A 17,794-nucleotide genomic window follows, 5' to 3' on the forward strand; every position below is an offset into this window, starting at 1 on the left:
TTTGTTTGATGTTCTGTTTTAATATGCGATTTTAGGTTTAATTCATGATTTTAATGATGTATATTTGTGCGATTTTAGGGTTCTTTCATGTATATTAGGTGGGGGCTTATGTTTGTTCAATTATTGGTTTAGAATATGGAATTATATTGAATGAAATGCCATGATCATGTTTGATTGATTGTTGGATAATTGAATTGGAATTGATTTGCATGTTGTAAGTGTGTGCATTGTTTACCTTATTTTGCAGAATGGGTGATGTTGTGATAAGGTTTCATTACTGGGATAAACATGTTGATATTGATGTTGACTTAGATAGATGTAATTTGATGGACTTGATTATGGATTTTGAGGACACTACTGCATTAGACACTGAGTATCCCTTAATCAACCCTACCTTTGGTTATGGTCACAATGAAAAGAATCACCCTTTACTAAATGATGCTGATTTTTGTAAGATGATTCATACCCTAGGTGACTGTGAGATGTATCATATTTGGGTTGGGTTTGCCAAGAAACCAAGTGCCTTGAATAGAATGATCAACAGGTTAAGGAACAAATCCAAATCTGTACAACCAATTGATGCACCTTCCCAAACATTGTGAAAGACTCATCAAGGGAGCATTGGACCATTATTTCTGATAGGCAAAAGGCAAGTACTTTCCTCTTTGTGTTTCAATTTTTTGATTGTTTTGCTATGATATGAGTCTATCCCTAAGTAAGCTTATAGTGTTTGCATTAACCCAATTCCTAACACACAGCAATGGCCTGCAGATGAGTCAGGTACAATCATCATGCCTCCTAAGATGAAGAGGGGAATTGGAAGACCAAGTAGGAATAGAAATAGGGAGGAAGGTGAAGAGCAACCTGGAAAAAGGTCCAAAACAGTCAAATGTAGCAAATGTGGTTGCTTTGGCCATAATAAGACAACTTGTAAGGGAGGGTTAACTGGGAAAGAACTGAAGTCAAATGAGCCTGTTGTCATAAAAAATCCTAGGGTCAGAGACCAAAGTAATGCAGCAAAGGCAGCTAAGGCAACAAAGAAATCTGAATAAGTTGGATCTCAGTCTGCAGCTTCAGCTAAACAAGCAAAGGGACAGAAGGGCAGACCCTCAGCTGAGGAAGCAATAGTACTGACAGCTTCACAGTTGCCTAGCCAACCAGTGCCTATGTCTCAATGAAAATCAAATTCTCCAAGCTCCTAAGTCTTTTGTTCTGCAGTATAGTGGCATATGCATTTTGATAATTTTATAGAAAGTCAAAACTTGTAGTTAACTCTGTTTTTTTGTCATTTGGGATGATTTTTGTTGTTGTTATTTGGTAATTTAGTAGACAACTTTACTATTGAAAGTTGGATTTTTGCAATGTTCCCAAATAACCTATATATATTAATGAATGTTGGCAACTGATGTCATTTTGTCTATTTTAATTTGTCCCACATTTTAGTTACTTTGTCTATTTTAGTTTATCTCAATATTAAACATACACAGTCAATGATAAGTTTGCAGCAATGTCAGAAGAGAAGATAAGTTTGCAGCAAGGGAGCTTTAATGGAGATGAGATAAGTTTGTAACAATGGAAGAGAACTTTAATGGAGAATAGAAGAGGGGAAATTGGCTTTTTTTAGGGAGGGAATAGGGTTTGAGAAGTTGGAGGGAAATAACAGACAATTTAAGGGGAAAAATTTGGAGGGAATGGATTAAAAAAGGGGTATATTAGTCATTTCATCTTTTACTAAGCCTAAGATGTTAATTTATCAAGTTATTAACGTCTGATTAACAGACTTAGGTACGTGAATTATAAAGTCAAAACCTTGGGTGTATCAGCAGGAAGTCAAAAAAAAAAATGTGGTACCATTGAGAAAAGTCAAAACCTGGAGTGTATCAATGGGAATATCCCAAAATTAATTCCTGACATGAAAGAACTCCCATTTTAAAGATGTGTGCATGCACATGCTAATTTATCGTCGACTTACGGTTTCCTCATAATGTGTAATTTCATCAACATTACATTGTAGAGAGTAGTAAAAGAAATTGTGTCCGTTTGTTATAATCCTATAAGACAATCTAACCTAATTGCCATTTCTTTTCTTAACTAACAGTATTAAATGCTAGGTTATAGTTTAAATAATCAATATTTCTGTGTTTGAATGTTGTATAAATGTTTATTAAATAGAAATTCCAGTTTTTCTTTCTCATCGTACTTACCATATTTATTATCCTATTTAATTTTCAAAATGATGAACTTTTTGTGGATTTTCCTGTACATGTTGATGTATTGCAGTTTAGAGCATAAGCAATTAGGGTGTCATCAATAATATTACTCGGCAGCCAAACTGGTATGAAATAAATTACACACATCCTATCAAGAAGTGCTTGTAATCCTAATGTTAATGATGAAATCGTATTTTAAGAAAGAAGGCCAAAAGTAAAATCTTGATGGTTTATGTGTTCGTGTTTATGAATTAGTACTGACTCTATGTAACTAAACTTTCAATGTGACCTTGGTCTGTGACTAGCTTGGTATCCAAAGACCTTTTTGTTTTGTTTTTCATCTGGAAGTGTTAGACGATCTTGAAGTCATTATTTTTCTAGGTTAATTTTTTGAGTTTCATGCCAAGTACTTAAATGATGTCTTTGAAATATCAATTTTGTTAGGTGGCAATTACTATTTACGCAATGAAGTATATCCCTTGTCTTAATCTTTAAAAAACTAATTCTCACTTCTTATAATCACCAAGCATATTCACATATGCTTAAGTAGGTGCGTTTCGATCGACGCCTATAGGAACTAACACATACACAACCATCACTCACAATGATATGGCGTCAGGGTCGACGGCCTAGGATGAATTGATTGTCCTTTTATTGTTTCCTTCTATACGAGACTTACCAAACTAAAAGAAATCTGTGCAAATATCCACCAAGCACAACTACCAAAGTAATGCGGCTAATGCCCAATCTAAATATGATAGACACGCTATAGCTTCTGCGTGGGTTGTTGAAACTGTCGAATTGTAATTGTATCCACCTTTCCAAATATTCCCTATTTGATTGCTTCGTAACCTATATCTTCCCGGCCATGTCTAGTTCCTATGTTTAACCTAAGCTGCATTTGATCTTGTAAACACCATATTGTGTCTCCCCAACTTAGACCCTATGATGAATGATCTTTCACTGTTATTTAATTGGGTTGTGTATCAACTCAGAGAATTGCTTTATTACCCTTAGTATTTCTTATTTTCCTTATTACTATCCCTAAACTATTTATATTTAAACTCATTTAAGCCCATACCATTTTTTCAACCAAATCAGATTTTTTTTCTGGATAACTTTCTTGAAAATCTTTTATGGTTGAACAAACGTTGAAATAAATTTTCCAATGTTATATCATAAGCCTAATTTCGTTTTATAACGAATAAGATATGAAAAAAATACCAAACTCGACCTAAATCAACACCCTTGCACTATTTCATTGATATCTTAAAATCTAAATTCTATTTTTACATAATTCTAATTGAGTTGAAAAGTAGACCTCTGTATCTTTCCAACAATATAATATATGCCTTATTCTGAGTTACTGATAAAAAATTATGAAAATATTTAAAATCACGTGAAATTGCCAAAACTAATATGCATGCCAATTTTGCCATGGCATGGCAAAACGTGTCGTGGAAAACTTTGACGACGCGGCAATTTTCTTCCTTTTTTTATTTTCCTCCTACATTTTAGCCTATTAAAACCAGACTCTTTAATTTCTTGGTTTTCGGGCACCAATTAATACGAAAAAAACAGCTCTATTCTAAACATTTATTATTAATAATAATTCCTCCTTCAAGCAATTTGAAGAAAAGTTATAATACTCAAATTATTACTCTTAAACGGTTAAACCTAGGCATGAGGGATTTAATGAATGAGGGTTTGAAAAATCTACACTTTATTTCAATTTAATTCTTTGCATTTAACTTATTAAATTTACTAACATTTTATTTATGGTGTAGCAACTTAAAGGAAACACGTGCAATGTAAGCAATTAATTTATTTTCACTGCTTATTTTATAATTTGTGTTACTAATATTATTATGTTGCTTCTAATATTTATGTCGTCTAATTTATTATTTCGATTACCCTTTTGCATGTTTAGTCAATAATATATAATTGAATATCACGCCTAATAAGATAATTTGGAGAATTGTTTTAGGTTCCCTTAGCTTTTTATCTTGTTGACTGATTTAGTGATCACAGTATTAGAATTATGTGTGCATTAAATAATCAACTAACCTAGCTAGTAATACTAGTTTGGAGTGAATTGAATATTGTTTGTTTGTTTGTCGTAAAGGTCAATATGTGATAAATTGTTTCCTTGACTCAACTTCGTTCTTTTAACCCCGTCCTCCAATCGTGGTTTGTGACTATATGAAACTAGTAATTTCATGGATTTACTATGATTGTCAATCATATTCACATATGCTAAAGGTAGGCACCCCTATCGACGATTTACGGATACTAAAATGTTAAAGCCTCTCCATTTCGAATCGAGACCAAATAAACAAAATGACATAAATTTCTTTTTTCCACAACCAAACATTATAAATTAAAGAGTTATACTATAAGAAAGCTCATTTTCAACAACTGAACATGCATTTAGAACTTAGAAAAATTGACAGGAAAAATACAACCTTTGATGGTTGGTATTTAAAAAGGTCAATCTTTTGAATTTATTTTTTTTTTTTTTGGTGAAAACCTTTCGATTAACTCTTAACAGTACAATATGTGGGGGTGCTAATTTTAAACAGGTCAAAATTTGATATAACCTATTAAACAAGTTAATTATGTCTCTTTATAATTGGTTTTAAATAATTTTAATAATTTTGACCAATTATATGACAACATGTGTCGTGAATAACAAGTTTCACAGGTTACAAGTTTTTTAACAAGTATTAAACTTCTCAAATATTGTAATGTTAAAATTTAATCAAAACGTTGACTTGTTAAAAAAAAAAAAAAAGGGTTAAAGCTTGCACAAAATATTAGTCATAGCATTATTTCCTTAAAACTTTTATTTTTAAAAGTGATAAGTAACAAACATATCTTTGGGAAGATAATAGATAATAAATTTCATTCAATTGAATTTTAATAAATCGTCTTGTAAGAATAGTACTTCTCCTTAAATTTGGACGTTAAATCGCCAATGACGTCAACTTCAAGCTCAAGCTCATAGCTGGACTTCAACCAAGAAAAATGCTTTAAATTTTTTATGTATAAATTCCATCCCTATGTAATGGACATCATACATTTTACTGATTTTAGAGCATCACCAAATAATTAGTCACTATGGCCTACCGTTTATGTTATAATTGAGCTTGATCATCAAAAAAATTCATGCATAGAAAGGGTTTACATGATTATTATTTCTCTTCTTATAATTTAATTATCCACTGATTAGTTTACAAAACTTTAATGGTTTACATGTCTAAATAAGGGTTAATCATTGGTGTTAAAAACTATGTGTTCATCTTTACACTTCTTCTATGTAGACGTCGATAGAGCAGGTAGATGATTGTATATTAGAACTCCCATTTGAAATCAAGAGGAATATACTCTCTTTCTTGACGGGATGAGAAGTTATTCTGACAAGCACCTTGTCTAAGACTTGGAAGTATGAATGGCTTGACATCCCTTGCCTCAACTTTGGGCGAAAGTTTTTACTCAAACACTGGAAATTAGATGGTGTTAGTTATTTTCACACATGTTATAGATGCCCCAAACCTTGAAGATGTATCGTGGTTCCTAGAGTTTCTCGACAGTGCTATTATAAGCAAAAGGCAAACAACCCAAAAGCTACAGCTCTATATACCTCCAATAAAAGGCTGAAGTCCAAGTTGTTTAGATGGATTAATAATTGATGAGCTTGTTTAGATGGACTTAAGCCTTGTATTGGAGGTATATAGAGCTTTAGCTTTTGGATTGTTTGCCTTTTGCTTATAACAGCACTGTCGAGAAACTCTAGGAATCTTAAGTAATCTTCAAGGTTTGGGACATCTATATAACATCCTGTGTGATATAACTTACACCATCCAATTTCCAGCGTTTGAGTAAAACATTTCGCCCAAAATTGAGGCAGGGGATGCCAAGCCACTCATACCTCCAACTCTTAGACAAGGCGCTTGTAAGAATAGCATCTCGTGTTGTCAAAAAAGAGAGTATGTGCCTCTTGATTTCAGCTGGGAGTTTTGTTATACGGTCATCTACTTGCTCTATCGACATCTACATAAAAAAAGTGTAAAGATGAACACTTAGTTTATAACATCAATGATTAATCCTTATTAAGACAGGTAAACAATTAAAGTTTTGTAAACTAATAAGTGGATAATTAAATTGTAAGATGAGAAATAATAATCATGCAAAGCCTTTCTTTGCATAAAAGTTTTTGATGTCAAGCTCGATTATAACATGCATAAACGGTATGCCATAGTGACTAATTATTTTGTGACGATCTAAAATCAGTAAAATGTATGATGTCCATTTGATGTAGTATTTAACATCAATTTGATGTTAATTCTACATATTCATATATGAAAAAATAACACCTCAAGCATGAGTAAAGAGTCTAAAGTAAACCAAATTAAAATGCATCATCTATGGGTCATAGGCTCATTATAAATAATAAGTAGTACGGTTTGACAGTTCGGTTTCGGTTCGGTTTGAAATCGGTTCAAATGTCTTTCGGGTCGGTTTCAGTTCGGTTTAAATAATTATCGGTTCGATTCGGTTTCGGTTTATTCTTGAACGGTTTAAATTCAGTTCGGTTAGTAAACGATTCGGGTAGTAAACGGTTCGGTGCAAACGGGTTGCGGTTTGTTAACGGTTCGGTGTAAACGGTTTTTATCCCGGTTTAAATTCGGTTTGGGTTGTAAACGGTCCGGGTTGTAAACGGTTCGGTGCAGACGGGTTGCGGTTTGTTAACGGTTTGGTGTAAACGGTTTTTATCCCGGTTCAAACAGTTTCGGGTTAGAAACAGTTTGGCTCTTTTTTTGTTCAAGTTTATAACCGGTTCGGTTCGTTAACGGGTTTGGTTCTTCTATAATTAAACATTATTTGGATCGGTTTTATTTAAGGTTTACTAAATTACGGTTTGGGTCTGTTTTTTATTTTAAAAAATCGGTTTTTTATCGAGTCGTTTGGATTTGGACAATTAAACGAATTTTGGTTTGAAATTTTATACTACTTTCTAACTTTTTGGTGGTTAACAAGTTTTATATCAAGCCGAGACTTCATCACTTCATATTGAGGCATCATATTATATGCAAATTCTCATTAATTTTATAAATGCATATCATGTTATGTTTCCAGTTTAGCCATACTGATCTTACTAGTTTATTACGAATTAGATTATAAAAGTTTACTGCATTAATGTAATATTGTTTCACTATCAGATTATAATCTGCTTCTTATTTGATCATTTAGTTAATAGTGTTATAATCATGATTTGATGAGTTGTTGTGACATCGAAATTTGCAATTTGGTATTTGATACTTAATTAGTCAACAAGACTGATAATTAAGACTCGTTTATCATCATATATTTGCATAAAGTTATATATGAACATATTAATTACATAGTAGTTTGATTTGTATAATGATATAAAACATTAATGAAGAAGAAGGTAATATTGATTTTTTCAATCGATTATACATATACATAACATCTAACCATCTCATATTCTCATAGTTAAATATTATTAGTATAAAGGGATGAGAATCATAAGATTATTAGATTTGTATATCCTTTACTGGTTTACCCCTAAGGCTTAAGTCACTGATTAGTAATTAATAATTACTTAATTAGACTAACAAGTTAATAAGAAAGAGTAACTTTTAACTTGAGTCTAATAGATCAAATACTGAAATGCCATTAGTATATTACCGAGTATGATAGTCCAGTACACTGCTAATCTGTTATGCAGCTATGCTAACTTGACAATTGCTGATATAGTCATATTAGTCAATCACTCATGTAGTCATAACTCATATCTAATTAAGTAATTTGTATTTATGTACTAATCTACTAGTCAATTCTATCATTTATAAGTTTACACAATTACAAGTGTATTGCTTATAGGTATAGCTAAACTGATATAATTATAATCATATAACAAATCCATAGTACTTCTAACTATCTAAGGTATGACGTCATTATATTATTAAACAATCTTTGATTTTTTATTAATCGCATCGCTAAACATTTATACGTTAACCGATTCACATTTTATAATTTGAGAAACGTATATTTTAATGTGTGTGTTAAAAAATATAAAAGTTGATATTATGAAAGTATATATCGTTTTATCGGGATTCGAGAAATGAAATTAGTTTTTTTAAGCCATGTAATTAAATATTTGTATAAAAATTTGTTTATTGTTATTAAAATAAAATTAAATTTTTTGAATTTTATAAAGTGGAAAATTGATTTCATTTCTTTTGCTTGACAATTTCATCAAAATATAAATGGTGGGAAATTTCCCTCCAAAAACCAAAAGGAAAAACAAATTTTAGATTTAGAATTTAGATATTTTGATATTAAGAAAATAACGTGGTTCATATATTATGCAAAAAAAAAAAAGGTGAAACGTGTATGGTAGCCAACTAGGTCATGTCCTCTTCATTCACCACTTCACCAGCCGTTTTGGTTCTTCTTCTTCATTCTTTAGTTCTTCTTCTTCAGCCTCAAATCAGTTCTTCTTCTTCATCCTCAAATCCAAGCGCTGAATTCACTCACTCTTTAGTTCTCAACTCTTCAAGCTCAACTTGAGGTAAATTTTAGTTAATTTAAATCGGTTTTCGTTTCGTTTTTTTTTTTCGATCTCAAGTTCTCCATTCTCGTTTTTTATTTCTATCTCCAGTTCTCCATCTTCAAATCTTCCTCTCCTTCAAGCCGTCACAACTCAAAGATAATTTTCTGTTTTTTTTTTTTTTTTTTTTTTTTTTTTTTCATTTCGGTTTTTTGTTATTGACGAGATTTGCATGTCTTAAATTTTTTATATTTAGTTCTGATTCGTATTGTTCTTCATATAATTTGTGTTAATTTTTTGATTTTATGTTGTGATTTGTATTTGGAAAATGAAGTCTCTCACAAATTTATTAGCTAGAACTTTTAGCCTTCATAGCTATAATGGCTTATGATTTTATAAACAGTTAAAAAGAAAACTTCTTTTGAGTATTTGACTAGATGGTGACTCATGTGATACTTGTGTAGTCTAATTATGTGATACATCTTCACTTTTGTAGTCTAATTTCATTACTAAATTACTCTTAAACTGCTGAAAGAAAAATAAATTACAAGTAGATATATAATATATAGGCTATTCGATTAGTGTATATATTCATAAAGATGATGACCAAAATATGTTGTGTGATGAAGCCATCCAGTTATTAAACTTATATTCTGCTAGTCATGGAGACTAAACCTGAGAGATGGTATATAACAGAGCAATCTAAGAGCATCATTATTGGTGAACACAAAAAAATGGTTCATGGGTCACTATCACCATTTCTCTCTCATCCACATCAACCCAACAAACCATTTACAATATTCACTCTTAACAATAAACACTAAACAATGGTTCATCATCAATACTCCCTACCCTACCTTATTTTATTTTTGTAAGGGCATCTTTAAGGGTGAACTATTTAATTGTTCACAATGAATAAACAAATAAAGTGGTGGCTTAATGGCAAACCTTTAATGGTTCATGTTGAGTGGTCATGGGTTTGATTGCAGGAGCAAGCATTTCCATGAATTAATTCGCTGTGGGCCCCACCAATATTTTGGACTGGTATTATAGCAAAACGACGTCGTTTTGCTGTTTCATGGTGCAAAACGACGTCGTTTTGTTGTTGAAGCTCAGAAAAAAAAAATAGAAATCAGCGGCTGGGAGCGCGCCACTTGGCCCAGCCGCTGCTTGACACGTGTGCACTGTTTTAAATATATCCGTTGTAATTTTGCAACGGATATATTTTACAAAATACAAATAAAAAAAAAAAAAAAATTACCAACGACTCTATTTTTTTCCCCTCTATAAATAGACACCCATATTGATATATTTTTTTCAACTTTCAAAATTCATTTTTTTCTACTATATTTTTCTCTTCAAAAATCCCCTCTATAATTACCAATATTATTATTATTTATACCAATATTAATATTATTATTGTTATTATTATTTTTAATTATTATCATTAATATTATTAATAATATTATTATTATTGTTTTTATTATTATCGTTATTATTATTATTATTATTTTTATAATTATCGTTATTATTATTATCGTTGTTATTATTATTATTATTATCATCGTTGTTATTATTATTATTATTATTATTATCGTTATTATTATTATTTCTATTATTATTATTGTTATTATTATTATTATTATTAAATTTTTATTTTTTCCAAATATAAATTATAATTATGGATGCTAATACCAACCCCAAAACAAATAGAAAGCAAAAAAAAAAATTGGGTCAAAATATAATCCCAAATCAAGCTAATTTTCCTCTAATTCACCCAAATTTTTCACAAATATTCCCCATAATTTTTCTGGAGTTTATCCTCAAATACCCCAGTCAAGTTTCCCATATAATCCACCAAATTTCCCTCAAAATTTTAATTTTTCTCAAAGCAGTTCAAATTTCCCACATCCATCCATGATACCAATGGGTTACGGTGAATATGGTGCTGCATCTGGTTATTTTCCGTCACAACAACCGAATCTCAATATTTGGGAATCGAACAATGTCTTATCTGAAGAAGATGAGGCAAATGAAGAATGCGAGGATGATGGTGAGGGAAATGAAACTCCTTCTCCCCATCAAAACTTCAGTCAAATGTTACAGCAACCACTCCAATAAACTCCTGAATATCGTGTTGGTGGTTCAAACAATAGAGGTTGGTCGCGATCAGAAACTGCGGCTCTTATATCCGGCTACATGAACACCAGCACCGACATAATTATCGGCACAAATCAAAAGAAGGGTGTATTTTGGAAGAGAGTCTTGGACGCATACGATGCTGCCAGGGAATCGAATCCAGATGAAATATCCCTACGAACTATTAGTAGTTTGAAGGGAAGGTGGATGCGAATCTCTGAAGCCGTGTTAAAGTGGTGCGGAAGCTATGATAAGGCCCGGAAGCGAAAGGGAAGTGGCTATAACAAAGATGATGTTATCCAAGAGGCCCACAAAATCCATGAGAACTCGTTCGGACGATTCACCTTCTACGAGGAATGGATCCAACTAAGGAAGTGGGACAAATTCCGGTCTTTCTTGGACCAACAAACATTCAAGCCATCGGTGGGACGTCCACATTCAACTCCACTGACGGATGAGTCTGTAGGGAGCGGAAGTAGTGGGAAGAGGACACGGGATGAGGGTGACAATTCCTCACCTACCACACCAACCAGCGTGGGTGTCGGTGATGAGAGAGTAGCTCGTGCTGAAGGTATTAAAAAGGCTAAGTCGAGGTTGAAGGGTAAAGCTCCATCAAGTCAAGCATTTAAGGAATTAGAAACATTCAACACTCGATTGCAGCTTTTTGGGGAGTCGATGAATGTGTCAAACGAAGCAGAAATGAAGAGACTTGAAATACAAGAGCGCAAGGAGGCAAGGAAACAACGGAAAATTGAGCTAGAGTAATATAGGATCAACTGGGAGCAACTATCTCGTCTAGAACAGAAAGTAAACCGAGAGCAATGGGAAGACGAAATGATAGTAATACTTCGGAACAATATTCAACGTTTCAATAATGATGCTTAGTGTCCTTTATTTTTATTGTAGTTAAGTGTGTTCAATTCCTTTGTTGTTCTTCATTTTCAGTAGTGATAAGTTTTCAATTCCAGTTCAACCTCTTGTACTCATTTCCTTATGTTTGTACTTTATTAATTAATCAATAAAATGTAATCTTTTTGTTTCATAATTATAATTTATTAACCGATGTCAATGTAATTAATTGACGTATTTAATATTTTAATCGTGATTACTAATTAAGAAATTATCGCGTTTTTTTATCAGCTTTTTAAAAAATTAATTCTTGTGATTAATATTTTTTAAAAAACAACGCAGCTAATTTTAATTAACATAAAAAAAAGGAGGTACAAATCGTGATTACAGTTCTACAACTATAATCTAGTACATTTTATTTAAAAAAAAAAAAACACAACTACACATCGTTTTGTAAGATGTCCTTAGGGATAACCATTTGTTGTAAACCTAGTTGCCTAAGTTTTCGTTGTTACCAAATTTATTCCATATATGTTCGACCAAGTCGTTTTTTAGCTGCAAATGAGTCTGTTGATCCTCAATCTCTGTTCTACGAGACAAGTATAAGCCGATATCCACAATACGATCAGTACGGTACTCGGTAGTGTCCTCATTAGCGTTCCCTCCAGCATTCATAAACTTATTGGTATTAACGTTATTTTGATACGTCTCTCGTTCATCTTCAACGATCATATTATGTATTATGATGCAGGCGAGCATGATATTGTGGAGTATGTCGGTATCCCACGCCAAAGACGGCTTTTTAATAATGGCAAAACGAGCTTGAAGGACCCCAAATGCGCGTTCAACGTCTTTCCTTGCAGTTTCCTAGTGTTTTGCGAATAAACGATCCTGACGAGTTTGTGGACTCGTAATGGATTTCACAAAAGAAGCCCATCTAGGGTAGATTCCATCAGTAAGATAATACACATTCGTATAATGATGACCATTGACTACGAAGTTGACAGGAGGTGTCCGACCCTCTAAGACGTCTTCGAACACAGGGGATCGATGAAGCACATTAATATCGTTGCAGCTACCTGGCATCCCAAAAAACGAATGCCATATCCATAGATCTCTGTCCGCAACTGCCTCCAGTATGAGAGTTGCAACTCCTTCTCTTCCTTGATACTGCCCCTTCCATGCGTGTGGACAGTTCTTCCACTCCCAGTGCATACAATCAATGCTACCTATCATGCCAGGAAATCCACGTTCTTCCCCAATACGTAGCAATCTTTCCATATCTGCGATGTTTGGACGGCGTAGGTACTGATCACCGAACAGGTTGGTGACACCTTCTGTAAACTTTTGGAGTGCCAATCGTGAAGTAGCCTCACTTTTACGGACATACTCATCACAAGCGTCTGAAGCACACCCGTAAGCTAGTTGTCTAACGGCCGCAGTGCACTTTTGAAGTGGAGACAAACCAAGACGACCTGCCGCATCTCGCCTTTGTTGAAACCAAGGGTCATGTTGGGTCACTGCGTTGAGAAGGCGCTCAAACACATGTTTACGCATTCGAAACCGGCGCCGGAACAAGGAACTTGGATAAACTGGGACTTCCGCGAAATAGTCATTGTATAACCGTGCATGACCTTCTTCGCGTCCCCTATCCTTTCGGGGCTCAATAGATTTCCGTCGGCGTTGCTGAGTGGCAGCCTGAATAATTGGTGGAATGTACTCATGCATTACGTGTTGTATCATAAGACACACTTCATTACGTTGTTGAACTCTAAGCTCCCTTCCCTCATCATCCGAGTTAGATGAAGATGAAGGGGAATCGGTTGAGCTTTCGTTTAAACTATTTGAATTCATTTTGTACGTAAGAAATGTAAGATAGAGTGAGGTTTGCTAATAGTAACTGCAAACGATTTATGTGTTTGTGTGTATACAAAATGAAAGAATGGTGTTTATTTATAGTGAACTAATTTGTAATTCTTCTTCAGAAATAGCTGAATATAAAGAGACAAAGATCACATGGCTATGACAAACAATGAATTACAACCACACAGAAATTGAATGGAGAAGAAGGGTTTCACATGGGCTATGACAAACACTGAATTAGAACCACACAGAAATTGAATGGAGAAGAAGGGTTTCACATGGGCTAACAAAGGGGAAATTAAGATACTGACACAATTATATATAAAGAGACAAATTGATATAATTGAATAAACAGAATAAGATCACATGGGCTATGAAAATGGGAAAGTGGAAAAGATACATTGTATTGATTAATTGATAAAGTACAAACATAAGGAAATGAGTACAAGAGGTTGAACTGGAATTGAAAACTTATCACTACGGAAAATGAAGAACAACAAAGGAATTGAACACACTTAACTACAATAAAAATAAAGGACACTAAGCATCATTATTGAAACGTTGAATATTGTTCCGAAGTATTACTATCATTTCGTCTTCCCATTGCTCTCGGTTTACTTTCTGTTCTAGACGAGATAGTTGCTCCCAGTTGATCCTATATTGCTCTAGCTCAATTTTCCGTTGTTTCCTTGCCTCCTTGCGCTCTTGTATTTCAAGTCTCTTCATTTCTGCTTCGTTTGACACATTCATCGACTCCCCAAAAAGCTGCAATCGAGTGTTGAATGTTTCTAATTCCTTAAATGCTTGACTTGATGGAGCTTTACCCTTCAACCTCGACTTAGCCTTTTTAATACCTTCAGCACGAGCTACTCTCTCATCACCGACACCCACGCTGGTTGGTGTGGTAGGTGAGGAATTGTCACCCTCATCCCGTGTCCTCTTCCCACTACTTCCGCTCCCTACAGACTCATCCGTCAGTGGAGTTGAATGTGGACGTCCCACCGATGGCTTGAATGTTTGTTGGTCCAAGAAAGACCGGAATTTGTCCCACTTCCTTAGTTGGATCCATTCCTCGTAGAAGGTGAATCGTCCGAACGAGTTCTCATGGATTTTGTGGGCCTCTTGGATAACATCATCTTTGTTATAGCCACTTCCCTTTCGCTTCCGGGCCTTATCATAGCTTCCGCACCACTTTAACACGGCTTCAGAGATTCGCATCCACCTTCCCTTCAAACTACTAATAGTTCGTAGGGATATTTCATCTGGATTCGATTCCCTGGCAGCATCGTATGCGTCCAAGACTCTCTTCCAAAATACACCCTTCTTTTGATTTGTGCCGATAATTATGTCGGTGCTGGTGTTCATGTAGCCGGATATAAGAGCCGCAGTTTCTGATCGCGACCAACCTCTATTGTTTGAACCACCAACACGATATTCAGGAGTTGATTGGAGTGGTTGCTGTAACATTTGACTGAAGTTTTGATGGGGAGAAGGAGTTTCATTTCCCTCACCATCATCCTCACATTCTTCATTTGCCTCATCTTCTTCAGATAAGACATTGTTCGATTCCCAAATATTGGGATTCGGTTGTTGTGACGGAAAATAACCAGATGCAGCACCATATTCACCGTAACCCATTGGTATCATGGATGGATGTGGGAAATTTGAACTGCTTTGAGAAAAATTAAAATTTTGAGGGAAATTTGGTGGATTATATGGGAAACTTGACTGGGGTATTTGAGGATAAACTCCAGAAAAATTATGGGGAATATTTGTGAAAAATTTGGGTGAATTAGAGGAAAATTAGCTTGATTCGGGATTATATTTTGACCCAATTTTTTTTTTTGCTTTCTATTTGTTTTGGGGTTGGTATTAGCATCCATAATTATAATTTATATTTGGAAAAAATAAAAATTTAATAATAATAATAATAATAATAATAATAACAATAATAATAATAGAAATAATAATAATAACGATAATAATAATAATAATAATAATAATAACAACGATGATAATAATAATAATAATAACAACGATAATAATAATAACGATAATAATAAAAATAATAATAATAATAATAACGATAATAATAAAAACAATAATAATAATATTAATAATAATATTAATGATAATAATTAAAAATAATATTAACAATAATAATATTAATATTGGTATAAATAATAATAATAATATTGGTAATTATAGAGGGGATTTTTGAAGAGAAAAATATAGTAGAAAAAAATGAATTTTGAAAGTTGAAAAAAATATATCAATATGGGTGTCTATTTATAGAGGGGAAAAAAATAGAGTCGTTGGTAATTTTTTTTTTTGATTTGTATTTTGTAAAATATATCCGTTGCAAAATTACAACGGATATATTTAAAACAGTGCACACGTGTCAAGCAGCGGCTGGGCCAAGTGGCGCGCTCCCAGCCGCTGATTTCTATTTTTTTCTGAGCTTCAACAGCAAAACGACGTCGTTTTGCACCATGAAACAGCAAAACGACGTCGTTTTGCTATAATACCAGTCCAAAATATTGGTGGGGCCCACAGCGAATTAATTCATGGAAATGCTTGCTCCTGCAATCGAACCCATGACCACTCAACATGAACCATTAAAGGTTTGCCATTAAGCCACCACTTTATTTGTTTATTCATTGTGAACAATTAAATAGTTCACCCTTAAAGATGCCCTTACAAAAATAAAATAAGGTAGGGTAGGGAGTATTGATGATGAACCATTGTTTAGTGTTTATTGTTAAGAGTGAATATTGTAAATGGTTTGTTGGGTTGATGTGGATGAGAGAGAAATGGTGATAGTGACCCATGAACCATTTTTTTTTGTTCACCAATAATGGTGCTCTTAACAATGAACACTAAACAATGGTTCATCATCAATACTCTCTACCCCACCTTATTTTATTTTTGTAAATATAATCTTTTTTGTTTCATAATTATAATTTATTAACCCGATGTCAATGTAATTAATTGACGTATTTAATATTTTAATCGTGATTACTAATTAAGAAATTATCGCATTTTTTTATCAGCTTTTTAAAAAACTAATTCTTGTGATTAATATTTTTTAAACAACAACGCAGCTAATTTTAATTAACAAAAAAAAAAAGAGGTACAAATCGTGATTACAGTTCTACAACTATAATCTAGTACATTTTATTTTAAAAAAAAAAACTACACATCGTTTTGTAAGATGTCCTTAGGGATAACCATTTGTTGTAAACCTAGTTGCCTAAGTTTTCGTTGTTACCAAATTTATTCCATATATGTTCGACCAAGTCGTTTTTTAGCTGCAAATGAGTATGTTGATCCTCAATCTCTGTTCTACGAGACAAGTATAAGCCGATATCCACAATACGATCAGTACGGTACTCGGTATTGTCCTCATTAGCGTTGCCTCCAGCATTCATAAACTCATTGGTATTAACGTTATTTTGATACGTCTCTCGTTCATCTTCAACGATCATATTATGTATTATGATGCAGGCGAGCATGATATTGTGGAGTATGTCGGTATCCCACGCCAAAGACGGCTTTTTAATAATGGCAAAACGAGCTTGAAGGACCCCAAATGCGCGTTCAACGTCTTTCCTTGCAGTTTCATGGTGTTTTGCGAATAAACGATCCTGACGAGTTTGTGGACTCGTAATGGATTTCACAAAAGAAGCCCATCTAGGGTAGATTCCATCAGTAAGATAATACCCATTCGTATAATGATGACCATTGACTACGAAGTTCACAGGAGGTGTTCGACCCTCTAAGACGTCTTCGAACACAGGGGATCGATGAAGCACATTAATATCGTTGCAGCTACCTGGCATCCCAAAGAACGAATGCCATATCCATAGATAATATTGCCATAATAAAAATATTAGTAACGATAATAATAATATTAATGATAATAATTAAAAATAATAATAACAATAATAATATTAATATTGGTATAAATAATAATAATATTGGTAATTATAGAGGGGATTTTTGAAGAGAAAAATATAGTAGAAAAAAATGAATTTTCAAAGTTGAAAAAAGTATATCAATATGAGTGTCTATTTATAGAGGGGAAAAAAATAGAGTCGTTGGTAATTTTTTTTTTTTTTTTATTTGTATTTTGTAAAATATATCCGTTGTAAAA

The 17,794-nt window shown here is 33.3% G+C and overlaps 3 protein-coding genes and 1 pseudogene across 3 annotated transcripts; 1 reads left to right on the plus strand and 3 right to left on the minus strand.

Moving 5' to 3' along the window:
* The first annotated feature begins 10,713 nt into the window (after window positions 1-10,713).
* On the plus strand, window positions 10,714-11,691 carry LOC110734907 (glutathione S-transferase T3-like). Its single transcript, XM_021915034.1, has 2 exons — window positions 10,714-10,840; window positions 10,946-11,691. The coding sequence occupies exons 1-2, from the start codon at window positions 10,714-10,716 to the stop codon at window positions 11,689-11,691; spliced, it is 873 nt and encodes a 290-aa protein (XP_021770726.1).
* Window positions 11,692-12,197: 506 nt separating this feature from the next.
* On the minus strand, window positions 12,198-13,629 carry LOC110734908 (annotated as a pseudogene).
* Window positions 13,630-14,178: 549 nt separating this feature from the next.
* Window positions 14,179-15,276, minus strand: LOC110734909 (glutathione S-transferase T3-like). The gene has a single exon (XM_021915035.1). The coding sequence runs from the start codon at window positions 15,274-15,276 to the stop codon at window positions 14,179-14,181; it is 1,098 nt and encodes a 365-aa protein (XP_021770727.1).
* A 1,427-nt stretch (window positions 15,277-16,703) lies between these two features.
* Window positions 16,704-17,575, minus strand: LOC110735115. Its single transcript, XM_021915263.1, has one exon. It carries the CDS (start codon window positions 17,478-17,480, stop codon window positions 16,884-16,886), a length of 597 nt encoding a protein of 198 aa, XP_021770955.1. The 5' UTR covers window positions 17,481-17,575; the 3' UTR covers window positions 16,704-16,883.
* Window positions 17,576-17,794: the final 219 nt, after the last annotated feature.

The sequence above is a fragment of the Chenopodium quinoa genome, unplaced genomic scaffold (genome assembly GCF_001683475.1).
Source record: "Chenopodium quinoa cultivar QQ74 unplaced genomic scaffold, ASM168347v1, whole genome shotgun sequence".
NCBI classification, from domain to species: Eukaryota; Viridiplantae; Streptophyta; class Magnoliopsida; order Caryophyllales; family Amaranthaceae; genus Chenopodium; species Chenopodium quinoa.